The following is a 14548-nucleotide window of genomic DNA, read 5'->3' on the forward strand; positions in this document are numbered from 1 at the left end:
TGGCAGAAGGAGAGAGAGGAAGAGGAAGAGAGAGGGAGAGGGATAACACCCTGCTCCAACCCAACAGCCCATGTCTCACGTTGTGCAGAAGGTTAATAAGGGCATATTGAGAAAAGACCGAGTATACCAAATACAGTATTAGGAACACCTTCCCAATATTGACCTTCTTTCTTTAACTTGTCTCCTCCCCTTCATGTACACTGATTGAAGTGGATTTAACAAGTGACATCAATAAGGGATCATAGCTTTCACCTGGATTAATCTGGCCAGTCTGGTCAAACCCAGATTTGTCTGTCAGACTGCGAGATCGTGAAGCGTGATTCCTCACGCGAGAACATGTTTCCACTGCTCCAGAGTACAATGGTGACAAGCTTAACACCACTCCAGCCAACGCTTGGCATTGCACATGGTGATCTTAGGCTTGTGTGCGGCTGCTCGGCCATGGAAACCTATTTCATGAAGCTCCCGACAAACAGTTCTTGTGCTGATGTTGCTTCCAGAGGCAGTTTGGAACTCGGTAGTGAGTGGACAGGGAGAGACGATTATTACCCGCTACACGCTTCAGCACTCAGTGGTCCCGTTCTGTGAGCTTGTGTGGTCTGTTACTTCGCAGCTGAGCCGTTGACGCTCCTAGACGTTTACACTTCACAATAACAGCACTTACAGCTGACCGGGGCAGTTGTAGAAGGGCAGAAATTTGACGACCTGACTTGTTGGAAAGGTGGCATCCTGTGATGGTGCCATGTTGAAAGTCACTGAGCTCTTTGGTAAGGCCATTCTACTCACAATGTTTGTCTATGGAGATTGCATGGTGGTGTACTCGATTTTATACACCTGTCAACAACGGGTATGGCTGAAATAGCCAAATCCACTCATTTGAAGGGGTGTGTACATAGTTTTGTATATATAGTGTATTTCATGGAAAGAGCAGGTGTTCTTAATGTTTTGTATACTCAGTGTATACTCCTAATACTGTGTTGACATCAGTTGTTAGGAATGTCTATCAACACACTAATCTTTCCCACCCTGCTCAACACATAGTTGAGTGTAGTGTATCATTACCCTATGAAATATATTTGTTTTTGAGAAGGGGACATGTAGGAGGTGTGCATTACTGTCTTTGATGTTTGTCAGATCCTGAATACCTACGCATAAATATTTTACTGCAGTCAGAAAGAGAATCAAAACATGGCAGCTCCTGACTGGCAAGTCATACAGTCGTTACCAGAGTGATGATGAGAGATTGTAGTTTTAAAGACAGTGGTTTGATGAAATGCAACACCTCAGCAACTGGGAAATGATATGGAATATCCCCTTTAATGTGAATGTAAAGCAGACCCACTGGGCACAGACGTCAATTCAACGTCTAGTTCACGTTAGTTCAACGTAATGTCATTGAAATTACGTGGAAACAACATTGATTCAACCAGTGTGTGCCCAGTGGGTAGTCTCTCTCTCTCTCGCTCTCTCTCACTCCCTCTTTCTCTCTCTCTCCCTCTCTCTCTCTCTGTTCTCCAGGGTTTACCATTGTCTTCCTCCTCTCACTCTCCTCAAACCACAGGGGCGTGCCGTGCACCCCTCTCATTTGTTGCTCTGTTCCACACCCTCTGACTCTCTTCCACCCGTAGCCCCTGGCACTCAAACCGTCTGAACCCTTTAATATTCTTCAGCTGTCCAGAACAAAGACTCCTTTCCCCCCCCTTTCTTTCCTGCTCTCTATCCCTCTCTTTATCCCTTCATCATATTCCCCCTTTGTTCTCCCCCCCCACCCCGGACTTTATTTCCTATCCAGACCACTCCAATACACCCCCCTCCCCCTTTTATGGGTCATCATTCACTCTACACTTACCTCTCCCCTTCAACCAATCAACCAATCCCCAGACAGGTTTGGAGTGTTGCATGCAAAAGGGAGAAGTATAGTCTTTTGTCAAGTCCGCACAATTGAAATGAGGAGGTCAGAATGGGGGGAGAGAGGGAAGATTGAGATGAGGGAGAGCAGCAGGAGGGGGGAGGAGGGGGGAGGGGGCTTCTGGGACAGATACATTTTCAAAGGGCTATCTTTTCATTTGTTTTCCTTCAACATTTCACTGCTATTTAAAACGGGAAGTAAAAAGGGAGGAGAAACAAAAAGAGAGAAAAACCCCCCAGTCATAAAGGGAATCTTTCATGGGCGACTCACTCTCAGCATTAGGAGAATACATTCCCCATGCTTGTGGCTGCCAGGAAAGGGGAAGATAGTATCTGTGCCCAACCAGCAAAGCATCTCTCCGTTTCCAGCTGTCACCTTAAGTGAGCATCAAACGGGACTCACCTGAAGTTGCAGAGTGGATGCTTTTGTTTGAAACCCTCCAGAAGAACTCCTGCACCCTATCATGGCAGCCATTAAGAGGGGTAGGTATCTGTCTGAGACACTACATCCTACAAATTAAACCAGGATGTATGGATAGGTCACCCTGAGTGTTGCTTAAAACCACCATCATCAGAACAACCATAAAGCCACAAAGATCCCTCAATTCCCACACAACTGCTTTGGATTTCTCTGAAGGGATCTTATATCATCTGACATTGACATACGGTCTGGACTGAGAGCATTAAGGCATGAACCCTGGTGCAAAAGGAGAGAGGGGGAGGGAGGAGGACGATGAGGGGAAGGGTCTCTGCTCTGAGAGAGAGAGAGAGAGAGAGAGAGAGAGAGAGAGAGAGAGAGAGAGAGAGAGAGAGAGAGAGAGAGAGAGAGAGAGAGAGAGAGAGAGAGAAAGAGAGAGGGATTACCTCAGTTGTTAGCACTTCATTACCTTGTGTCTCATGTTGTTTTATGTGAACCACTGTGTCTTTGGTGGGCTGTAACAGGATAGGGGATGTCAGGCCCCACATACTCACTCTTTTCCCCCTTGTTCCGTAGACACCCATAGACCACCCTGGTGTCAGGCAACCTGGAGCCGCTAGTTCAGCAGATTCTGCAAGCCAGCTAATCCTGCTTCATGCTGAATCCTGCTTCAGTTTTTGAACTCATAGGCCTTAGAGAGTCTATGCTAATGATGCCATGTCAGACACCCTGCTCACTTGCACAGGTTCACCACAAGGGTGTCTACTGTCACCCCTTCTGATATTCTCTACATCAATGACTGTCAGAGTGCCCACACCCACTGCCATCTTGTGAAGTTTGCCAATGACACAGTCCTCCTCTCACTCCTCTCGGTGTCTGAGCAGGATCACGGCCCAGCCCTCCAGGAATTAATTGACTGGTGTGACAGTGCGCTGCTGGAGTTGAATGTCTCCAAGACGAAGGAAATGGTTGTCAACTTCAGGAGGAAGCCCCCAAGATGGACCAGGTGATCATCCATGGTGAGGAGGTTGACATTTCGGACCGGTGTAAATATCTTGGTACCATCTTTGATAACACCCTGAAGTTTGAAAAAAATACACAGATTCCATCATCAAAAAAGCTCACCAGAGACAATACTTCCTCAGGAAACTGAACTCATTCAGTGTCTATGAATCAATATTGGTTACTGGTTCATTCCCTTTCTGTCAAGAACAGGAACTGCCTCCAAGCCATTGTGAACACCTGTTCTAAGATCACCGGTGTAGGCCTCTCAGAATTCTGACCTCGTTCTTTGAACGGCAGGCCAGGAGTAAGACCTATGACATCCTGGGGGCCTGCACCCATGTCTTCAACCCGAAGTTCCAACTGCTCCCCGTTGGACCCCGCCTGCGCTGTCTCAAGTGCCCCACTAATAGGCGTAGGGCCTCGTTTGTGCCCGAGGCCATCCGCTTGGTTAACAGGACCATTGAGGAAGACCTAGGGACTATTCTAGAGATAGTTTATCCCTGCAATTCATTAGACATTGTGGCTAACAAGAAGTTTTACTTTCTTAAATTGCACTATGCACCTTTAACTGATTCTTAATAAATGTTAATATACATTTTTTATACTCTAATTGCGACTTGGGGATTAATACAGTTGTATTGTATTTAGAGCAGACAGTTGTCTTGGAGTGGACAGGTCTGTTGACGTGGCTAGCAGGCTAAACTAAACCTGAGTTTCTTAGCATCTAACAAGCAAATCATCAACACTTAGCAGCAGAGGTTGGAAGTGAACAGAACCACTTGTTCCATTACATTGTTCTGACCAGCAAAATAAAGTGCTGATTATATCGTTCCTTTCTGTTCCTTTTTTAACCTGTGAAATCGACAGTTTTTACATTTAGTAATTCAATTACTTCACCAGTCAGTCGTTTACATGCGTGATGGACAGACAAGTGCAGGGCGCGAGATGCGACTGAAATGTCTGTGAGTGGGGAGAGAACGAGAGAGGGTGGGTGAGGAGGCTTGGCTTGAAGCACTGGGCATGTTGTTATGACATGTATTATCTGAATTAGGCCCACTGAATTACACCTACAGAGGAGCGGCTTCTATGGAGAAACTTTGAATGTCCTTTGAACTTGCTAGAGTTGGCATAACGCAGGATCAGAGCTCTAATAAGCAGAATTAAAAACATGTCTTACCTTTTCGTAGTTAATATATCCAATGTGAAACGTGATAACTATAGTATACTTAACTAGCATTGAATAAATGTATCCATTCTTCTCTAATTGAACTCCCTATCTTCTGAATCATGCTTCTAACGTCAGCACAGTAGCCTATGATTCGGAAGAGGTAGGTGCAGGCAGCCAACACACACACACACTGGCAAAGATTTTCAGCTGGCAGGCAGACACTAGAAGAAGTTTCTGAGTGACAGAGTGAGGGCATTGCATAGGTGCTTTGTTGCGATTTTGTGGGACTTGAAAAAAATTACTGGAATGTAAAATAACTTTATTAACCGGTTCCCATGCTTTTAAAATCCAGTTCTTTTCTGGAACAGATTAGATCACTTCCGTTTTCGGTTCTGTTTTTGTTCCTCGGAAAATGTTATTTTCCGGTTTTTGGTACTGTTCCCTGTACTGGTTCCATCCCCTGCTTAGCAGGGCCTTTTATCTGCCAAAACACTAACCTGTTTGTGTCTGCTGATATTCTACTCCAAAGCGGGAACCTCCATCTATCTTTGCGGGATGGTGGGTCATATCAGAGCCCCCCTCCCCCCCGTGTGAATGGCCACTTCTGTAGAACAGAGAGGAAGAGGAAGTGAAACAAGGAGGCCACACCCCTGGACTGGTCACATCAATCATCAGCATGACAGTTTGAAGATGTGCAGTCTGTCTTGATAAGGGCATGTAACAAGAGCCATTGTGTCAGGAACAAGATGGCAAAGCGTGAGAAAGAGTGTCAGGGATGGAGGATGGAGGATATGACAGTACAGTACTGTACATTATCACATACCCCATCCTGGTATGACTAAAATCCTACAAATCAACATAAATTGTGCTATGGAAACTCTATTATGATAACTAAAACATTAACAAAGCTGGCACTTTTAGAGTTGTTTCTGATCTCCTCTACCTTCTAATGAGCACATTCCCAAGTAGAAGTGTTGCAGGCCTATCCTTTGTTGTTATACTGTATTTCAGGCCTAGTATCGTGAGTGGAGTTTCCTTCTCCAGTTTTGAGACTTAAACTTAATCTGAAAAATTGCGTGTCAGAAAGGAAAATGTCAGTGAATGGAAAGAGGGGAAAATAGACTTTAATCACAGAAACACAGACCCAGAAAAAAGGAGAGGCAGACACAAGTGGAAACCAGAGGAATGCTAGCCAGCTGGGGGATGCATCTAGCCCATCCAGCCCATTCTGCTGCATTTTAATGGGAGGCAGGAGTGAGCTAGAGGATGGTGGTGGGGGGAAGGGAAAGGTCCCAAACAAAAGCCAATTTGAAGGATGAGCTAAAACCAGCACAGCTAAAACCCTGTGGCCGGGACTGGGTCCCAGAGGTGCAGAGCTGGAGGCAGGCCGGCCGCACATCTCTGGGCCCTGGTCAAGACTCCTTTCCCTTTCTCAGCCTTCCCTCTGGTCTTCACACCCTGGGGAGGGGAGGAGAGGAGGGAGGAGAGGAGAGGAAAGGCGAGGAGAGAGGAAAGGAGAGGAAAGGAGAGGAGACGAGGGGAGATAGGAAAGGAGAGGAGACGAGGGGAGAGAGGAAAGGAGAGGAGAGGAGGGGAGAAGAACGGAGAGGAGAGAGGAAAGGAGAGGAAAGGAAAGGAGAGGAGATTAGAGGAGGGGAGAAGGAGGGGAGAGGACAGAAAAGGAAAGGAAATGAGATGAGGGGATGGGAAAGGAAAGGAAAGGAGAGGCAGATGGCAGGGCTGTTTAGTTACCTAACTGGCCCATCCAGCCGGGAGGATCGGCCACAGCAGCGTCTGTCTGACAGGCTTCCTCCCTTCTGGCCCGGGCCGGCCGGTCTCCACGGCCTAGCTGCATACTGGAGCTAACCCACATCCCCTTCTGCACTGGGAGGCAGGCCCACTGAGACACACACTGTAGGCTACATGCTAACAGAGCAGACTGTTCACATTTCATTTTTCACCCAACTTTGAACCTAAATCCAATGACATGGTGACATATTTTTTTGATTTCACGTTGAATTTGCGCTAGTTGACAACTCAACCAATTGACTTCAATCGACTGCTGTACATTTATGTTTCTTGCAAAGTTCCCTTCAAACAACTGACATACTGTACACAACAGTTCTGTTTGTTCAATCAATAAGTCAATGCTGCTCTACATCGATTGTTCTTGCAGAGTTCCCCAGCATTGTAGAGCATCTTCCTCTATGGTTTACTAGCCGTGTGGAAGAGATTTGGTCCATTGATGTAGCTGAGTGGCATGCAGTGTGTCTCTCCGCACAGAGACTAGCTACAGCGGATCTGAGCGATCCTGAACAACAGGTGGGCTGGATGTCTTTACTTCCACTGCAAACTATTTTCTTTGAAACTGAAAAGCTGATCCAAGACAGGAAGAATGTCACATTAGTGCTGCTTATTTTCTTCTCATGGACCACACACACACACACACGCACGCACACACACACACACGCGCACACAAGCACACACACACACGCGCACACACACACACACACACACACACACACACACACACACACACACACACACACACACACACACACACACACACACACACACACACACACACACACACACACACACACACACGCATGTGTACATACACATGCACGCACGCACACACACATACACACGCGACACATCCTCTTCGGAAGTCAATCATAAACAACATGAAATCATACAAGCATGAGTTTCCTCAAAAACATACACACACTGGATCCAGAGACAGAAAAATAGACACATATACACTTCTCCTTTTATTTTCTTCTGGGTCTGTAGCTCTGCGCTGGTGGAGAGGAAAGAGAAGGCGAGCAGAGCAGATCGAGGGTCTGTAATCAGAGCCCCGTGCCGTCCGCCCTGCGCTGCGGCTCTGTAGTGGTTTGAGAGCAGGCCAGACATTCCTGAAGAGATCGCCGCCCAGACATCCAGCAGCAGCCAGTCAGCACCAAATTCCAGAATAGCAGCGCCGTCACTAAAAATAGTCCTCTGTCCAGGAGAGCCAGGGAGGGAGCGGGACGAGTGCAGGATAGGGGGAACAAAAGATGAGAGAGGACAGGAGGAGAGCAGAGGGAATGGAAAAGTGATTGAGGCTTATTCCACCTCCATTCACAATGTTATCACAGCAGCTCAGAGGAAAAGGAGTGCCGGAGAGATCTGAATGTGACCGGTGTGTATGTAGAGTGGCCTTCACTCACAGCCCCTAGCTCCTTTTAAAATAATATGTGTCAGCTATCTGAGGAACACACGCTTCCCTGTACCCAGGCCTGCTCTAGGCCCCGCCCTGTGTTTATTTTTCCTGCCATGAACGGGCAGCTCGGTTTACAACACCCAGCCTAAACCCTCAATGTTCCTGCCAGCTGCCTGCAACAGCAGCCAAACGCGGCAATTGGCATATCTGGATATGCCAGATCTCAACTGCTGTTTTTGCTCTGTAGGTAGAAATGCTCCTCACTTGCCCTCATTCAAAACCCCTTTTCTTCAGCAAAAGACTGGTAAACTTAACTGAAGTATTAATTAAACGTTATAGATTCTTTATATTCTAAAATCCTCTCTATGGGATGTCTTTTGTCCTTTACATTTCAGTTAAATAGAGTGGGAAAAGCAGTGGCCTCTTTAGAGTGGACCCTCCAAGGCAAGCTGAAGTAGGATCAAGCCCCTAATGTGTAGTTAGTGTGCCAACTTCCATCTCTCCAAGGCAGACTCAGGGTCAAAGTAAAGGACCGGATGGGGGTTTGAGTCTGGATACTCACAGGCTTACCTAAACAGAGAGGGGAGTAGTTCAGAAAGTTTGCCAGCTGCATTTTATTTGAGGGTGAACAAGTGAACCTGATTTTTCTGAAGAAGCCAGAAGGGAAAAAATCCCTTTGAAACTCAGGTCAATATCATGTCACGGGTGTAGTTATTGTGTGCAGTCCTGATTTGACAATTGCCGTTTTAATCCATGCCATCACTGACTGCCTGCATTCTCTTACATAGATGACAGACATCCAATGTATTACACAATGCTGTATTATTCCTTTGTACTCTAAGTACCTAGCTACAGTTTTTTGTAACTTCCTATCTCTGTTCTGACCTGCCGTTCATTTCGGAAACCATTGGCTGCAAATTGCTCTTAGTGCACTGAGGTAAAGATGGCTCTAAGCCACAGGAGGTTGGTGGAACCTTAATTGGGGAGGACAGGCTCGTGTTTATGGCTGAGCGGAATGAGTGGAATGGTATCAAATACATCAAACAAATGGTTTCCATGTGTTTGATGCCATTCCATTTGCTCCGTTTCAGCCATTATTATGAGCCGTCTTCCCCTCAACTGCTCACTGCTCTTGTTCATTCACCTCTTATTTTCCCTCTGAGGCTTTCCCAAACACATATTAGGTAAACCAGGAATCTCCACAACTAGAAACATATTAAAAAGACTGATTCATAGTGGTGTTTAATGAATGCTTTACTTTGTTACACTGTTTTCTGGGCACCTAAGGCTACAGTATATGAAGCACAAAACATAAATTCAACTATGTGAGAGGAATAACTACAGTACCTCTTTCTGTAGATATAATCTCACATGACAGATTATACCCTGTATAGAAATAAAGTTAGCTATCTACCTAGCATGAGATTTGGTTAGGTGTTCCTAGATCAGTGTAGATAAACCAAGTTTCTCTTCCTGGGCCTGTTGCCCTGTCTGGTCTGGACAGCATGAGGCAGGGGTGCCGTCTCACATATCAACACCGAAGCCCCAAAGACTCCTTACCTACGGCCAGATCAGCCAGCCAGCCAGCCACCCACTCCCCCTAAAAGTAAATGTGGATCAAATTAGCCTAACAGCAGCAATGTTCTCTCTTGACTACCAACCGCTTGTCTCTGTTCTGCTCTCAAAAACAGACTATTCTTTCTCCCCAAGACAGACAGACACGCTTACTCACTTTCTTGTCCCTGAAGTTTCTCTGAGATATTTTTCCAATTCTCAAAAGTAGATTACAGTAGGAGTTAAATGCCAATAAAAGCAAGAAAGAGAGAAACTGAACAACACTGAATACACAAAGTCAGACAGGAAACAACTTCTTTAACGTGATCCATTTATTTGACTTGGTCCAGTACTACAGAAGCATGGTTTGAAGTAGAGGGATCGATGAAGTTTGGTTCCTTCCAAGAACATTTCTTAAGACTTAGTCATATATGATGAAATCTGATTGGTTGTAACTCCAAAACGTATACTTGACCAACGCTTTCACAATGAAATGTCATCTTCACTCCCTCGATGCTATACCCCAGACAATGATATCTCTCCATTTATGCAGTCAACACACTCCCAAGCAGGCCAAATCATGGACAGAGTAGCTTTATACGTCAAATGAAAATGGCTTAATCACCAATAAATACAAGTATAAAAAACACCTTGATAAAAATTCTCATTATCATAAAATTAAACATGATCATAAAAGATAGCAACGCCACTCAACTTAAACCACTTTAGCAGTCCAGGTTCATCAACTGATACCAAAACAAAATCATAACCGTGGCAATAGCCAACAAAAATAATACTTAAATAACATAATAATACTATTATTACTGTCTTAATAACAATATCCAGTCAAGTTTTCCTATGATTAGACTTTCTGCTACTAACTAATGTATATGCACCAGTTATTTCCAGTTTGGCAGATAGAGACTTTAATCAGATTTTTTCCATTGTTTTCTCCTGATGTCATTCCTTCGTTTCGGATCTCCTTGCTTTGGTACAGATGGGCTCTGACTACTTCTTTGGGATCAAACAAGGGGTTGTCAATGTGATGGCACATACATGTATGTGTTTATCTCTGTGTTGCTTAATATGTGTTAGCATTTTAGAAAGATTACTATCATCATAATAACCCATGCATTTCCCCATTGGGTGGTGTCAATGGGTACCTCTTTCTTTGGAAGGGGGTAGGTTTAAATGCCCTGTTCTCTGTGGTTGGGTCACCAGGCTGTATTAGTAAGTTGACTCTCGATCTGATGTAAGTTCACAGGTAAACACTCTGCAACATGACTGAACTCGGGTCAGCTGCTCTGACCCCTCAGGTGTACCAAAAACAGGGGAAACACTGAGATCTCACTGACATCAGATCAGTCCCCTGATCTCTTACGGCCAAACTCAGGGAAGAAATACTTTCTGCCATAACATAAAGCAATATAAAGTTTCTATATTTTGGAGAATCAAAAACAGAAGCGTAATAAAACAAAATACTAACATAGTATAATTTCATCACTGTAAATCCAGTTGACAATAAAAGGCAATACAAAGGGCAATAAAATGCAATATAATAGAGAACGGGTCTGTCGTTTCAATCAATAACCAGAACTTTGCACTAGCGGACCTTTGAAATCATTCAACATGTTAATTCTGTTGCTTGGGGGTTGCTATGGTTTTCCATACACATATTCTGATGATACAGTATAATCAATGTATCAGTCACAGATCTCCCTCTCCATCCCAGTTTAAATGTGTTGCACACTAAGGCCATTTTAAACACACTCCATAGAACACACTCAGCCCATGACACAAGTTGCTTTGCCAGCCTCTAGCATTTGGCCTAAAACAATCTCTTAACAAAAAACTGACAACAGAATAAAAGCCTGTCAGGCTATTATTGTTGCAAAAACGAATTCATTTTCAGATGGGGTTTCCCAGCTATCATAAAGGTTCCAGGGGCACATACAGTACCCAATCCATTTCATCCCCTGCATCAATGAAGCTTCTTCTCATATTTGGTAAAAAATTCAATAAAATACATTCCATTTCCTTCCTTTCTACTCAGAACTCACTTTCTCTGTTACTTTCTCTAGTCTACATCTCTGTTTCCTTCAACTCAGCAACTCAATTCTTTCACACTTTCCGACAGGAAAGGCTTCTCAAATCTCACCTTCACTAAGAACATTCTCTTTCACTCAAACACTTGTTTCCCTCTAAAATCTCTACTACTCTCTACCTCTCTCTACCATTATTCTGTTTCTCTCTACTACACTATACCTCCCTCTAATAAAAACAATAGCTGGCTAATGGTGCTTATTTGACAAAATGGCCCTGTACACACAGCTGGAAACCTGACAGCACAGACCACAGAACCCACCTGCCCATTGCGGATAACATGTCCCGCACCAACACGTCTCCAGCCATTGTCTGTGGAATGTGCAGTGTCATCAGAGCACTGAAACAAATCCTTCTACTAAGCCCTTTGTGGAGTTGGAGGGGGATGGTTTAAACAAATTAAACTAGGCTATAACAATATCCACAGATAACAACCTGAGCATTGTGTACACAACTTGTAGGGTTTCTCTGCCATTTCCAGCTGGTATGACTCTGTAGCCAAGTTATGCCAATTGAGTGAGAAGGCCTCAGCAGAGGCAACTCCAACACTGCACTACAGGCAGACAGACAAAACAACCACAGACATGGCTGTTTATTTGCCAGGAACATTTCAGGGCTATGAGAGGGTGTCTGGGCCATCTACCTTCTAAGGTGAGCAGCTCCAGACCCCTCGAGCTGACCTGACCAGGCCTGGTGTTTAACCAAATCATCAAACTGCTGACACATCAAGCAAGAAAGCACTGCACGAAAAGCCTAATTGTTTAAGACTCTGTCATCTCTCTGGGCTTGGTTCTTGTTCCTGACAGTGTGTATTTTGGGATGGAGACGGGACGGTTTCATCTCAACTACTGTTTAATGTCTATGTGACCCCTGACCTGTGACTGTGTAAGGCTATAGGCCGTTGTGTGACCCCTGACCTGTGACTATGTAATGCAATAGGCCACAGTGTGTTCCGTTAAGGTCCTGGGTCTCTCTCTCTCTCACCACATTCACATGTATAAGAATCAAAACAGCACAAATGGTGACAGGTTGGCCTGGCATCCATCTCGCTCCACTTTCAGGAAATGACTTACATAATTGAATTTGGATCCTAAAAGGCACTTCCTACATATTCCCTAATATCATATGCTCATATATAGGACATACGCTTTTATGGTGATATACATAGCCACATGTTTTACATATTAATATATCATGTATACATGTTTCACTTTCTTGGGTAACATAATAATTATATATGTCAGTTCCACAATCCACACAAAGGGTTGGAGACATTGAGCTTTGGACTATTCCAGTACTGCCAGAACCCACCAGTTTTGTATTCAAACTAAATCTACGCAAATATGAATAAATAATTAACATCGTCAGTTATTATGGAGCAAGACCCTGGTTTGTTTTTTACAGGAAGTAAAAGATCACAAAAACATGTGCTCTGTGTGAGTTAAGGTGCTTTTGTAAACTCAAACTCAATTCATGGTTCGCTTCGAGAGCCAACCAGTTTCTGGTTGCTGCGTATGTGATTCTAACTTGCCTTTTGCTGAACATGTAAACATTTGAACACAGCAAAGTCTACGGGCGGATGGAGGAGGAAGGCTGGGCGGAATTCTCTCATGCCAGTTGTTTTTTCACTCCACTCACATCGTTTGAAAACCCTGCTAACTGAATGTCCTTTGGCCTGAGAAGTGCATAATAGTCATGTATTGTATGTATGAGTGTGTGTATAATATAGTTTCCAACAAGGATTTGAACCCCGGTGAGAAAACTATAACCTCCCAAAAGGTTTAGGTAGGCTATCCCAGCAACATACGGGTCACTGGTCGTCAATTACATACACATACATGTACATACACATACACACACACACCAACAGAGACAGATGTTACAGCCTCAGCCTGGCCACCTGGCTGCCTCCTCTATCCCCTCCTCGGCTAGGTGAGGTTGCTGCTGATGTCCAGGGCTTGCTGGTACACCTGAGTCATGTCGTCCAGATCCCCCAGCAGGGAGAAGCTGCCGTTGTCCCCCGGGGACCCCCGCGCTCTGGGGGTCCGGCTGAACTTTGACCCGTGGAGCAGAGGGGCTGCCTGGAAGCCCTTGAAGCTGGCCAGCTGCAGCAGGTTTTCGGCTGACACACACGCCCTGATGTTGGGGCGGTGTGGGGCTGTGGGGGGCCAGTCGGGGGACAGTCTGGGGGACACGACGCCATCCTCCAACACCATGCTGGATGGACGGCTCTGGCTGCGGGACAGGCCAGAGTCACCCTGGGAGGGTTCCCCGAGAGCACCAGCCGAGGGAGGGCCGCTGTAGGTGGAATACTTCCCATTGCGCTTCAAGATGCCCTTCCTCCCCACCACTCTCCTGGGCGGGGAGCTGCAGGCAGCAACCAGGGACATGGTGGCACCCACTAGCAGCTCGGAGGACTCACTGCGCTCCGGGGAGGAGTAGTACCCTGATTCCCGTTGTTGGTTGTTCTTCAGGATGCCCTTCCTGGGAAGGGTGGGCACCATCTTGGCCGGCGAGCCCCCTGCCAGGGCGGGCTCCTCCTCTTCCTCCTCTCTGTCGGGGCTAGAGCAGCCTGGTTCTCCCTCGGCTGGCCTGAGGCCCATCATCGCTCCACCACTCCCCAGCTCCACCTCCTCCAGGCTGGGCGAATGCTGCTTCTCCATCAGCCGGGTCTTCAGGATCCCCTTGGGCCTCTTCAGCCCGGGCTTCTCCCCCTCCCCTCCACCATGGGGCCCATCTCCCACCTCGTTCTCTTTCTTGGACTTCTTGGGGCGTTGGCGGAGGACCAGGGGCAGCAGGGCGATGGGTTTGCCCGGCCGGGGCTCTGTGCGGTTCTGCCAGTCGATGAAGCGGGCAAGCATGGGAGAGGAGGTGCCGTTGTCCCGCTGGGTCTCGCAGTCGCACACGCTGCTCTTCCAGCCCCAGTTGACCCACCAATGGTTGGCGATGTCTTCCACCGTGGCCCGCCGCTCTGGGTTCACCATCAACATCCAGCGGATCAGACCACGGGCATCTGGGAGGGGCAACAGGAGGGGAGCATAGTTTAACATTCTGGATTTGAGCACAACAGAGGAGCTGGGTTACACTTCACTGTTGTTTTTTGCTGCAGAGCATTTATTATCTAATAATCATTATACTTAGTGTGTAGAGGGAAACTAGATCTTAGACCAGGGGTTCCCAATTGGCG

The 14548-nt window shown here is 46.1% G+C and overlaps 1 protein-coding gene across 1 annotated transcript in view; it reads right to left on the reverse strand.

Annotated features, from left to right (window-relative positions):
* Positions 1–9572: 9572 nt before the first annotated feature.
* The window catches only part of LOC139578296 (NUAK family SNF1-like kinase 1), a 38224-nt gene continuing 33248 nt past the window's right edge, over positions 9573–14548 (reverse strand). The window contains exon 7 of the mRNA XM_071405703.1: positions 9573–14374. Within this exon, the coding sequence (XP_071261804.1) occupies positions 13290–14374 (1085 nt within the window). The 3' untranslated portion in view covers positions 9573–13289. The remainder of the gene's footprint in view (positions 14375–14548) is intronic.

The sequence above is a fragment of the Salvelinus alpinus genome, chromosome 6 (assembly GCF_045679555.1).
Source record: "Salvelinus alpinus chromosome 6, SLU_Salpinus.1, whole genome shotgun sequence".
Taxonomy (NCBI): domain Eukaryota; kingdom Metazoa; phylum Chordata; class Actinopteri; order Salmoniformes; family Salmonidae; genus Salvelinus; species Salvelinus alpinus.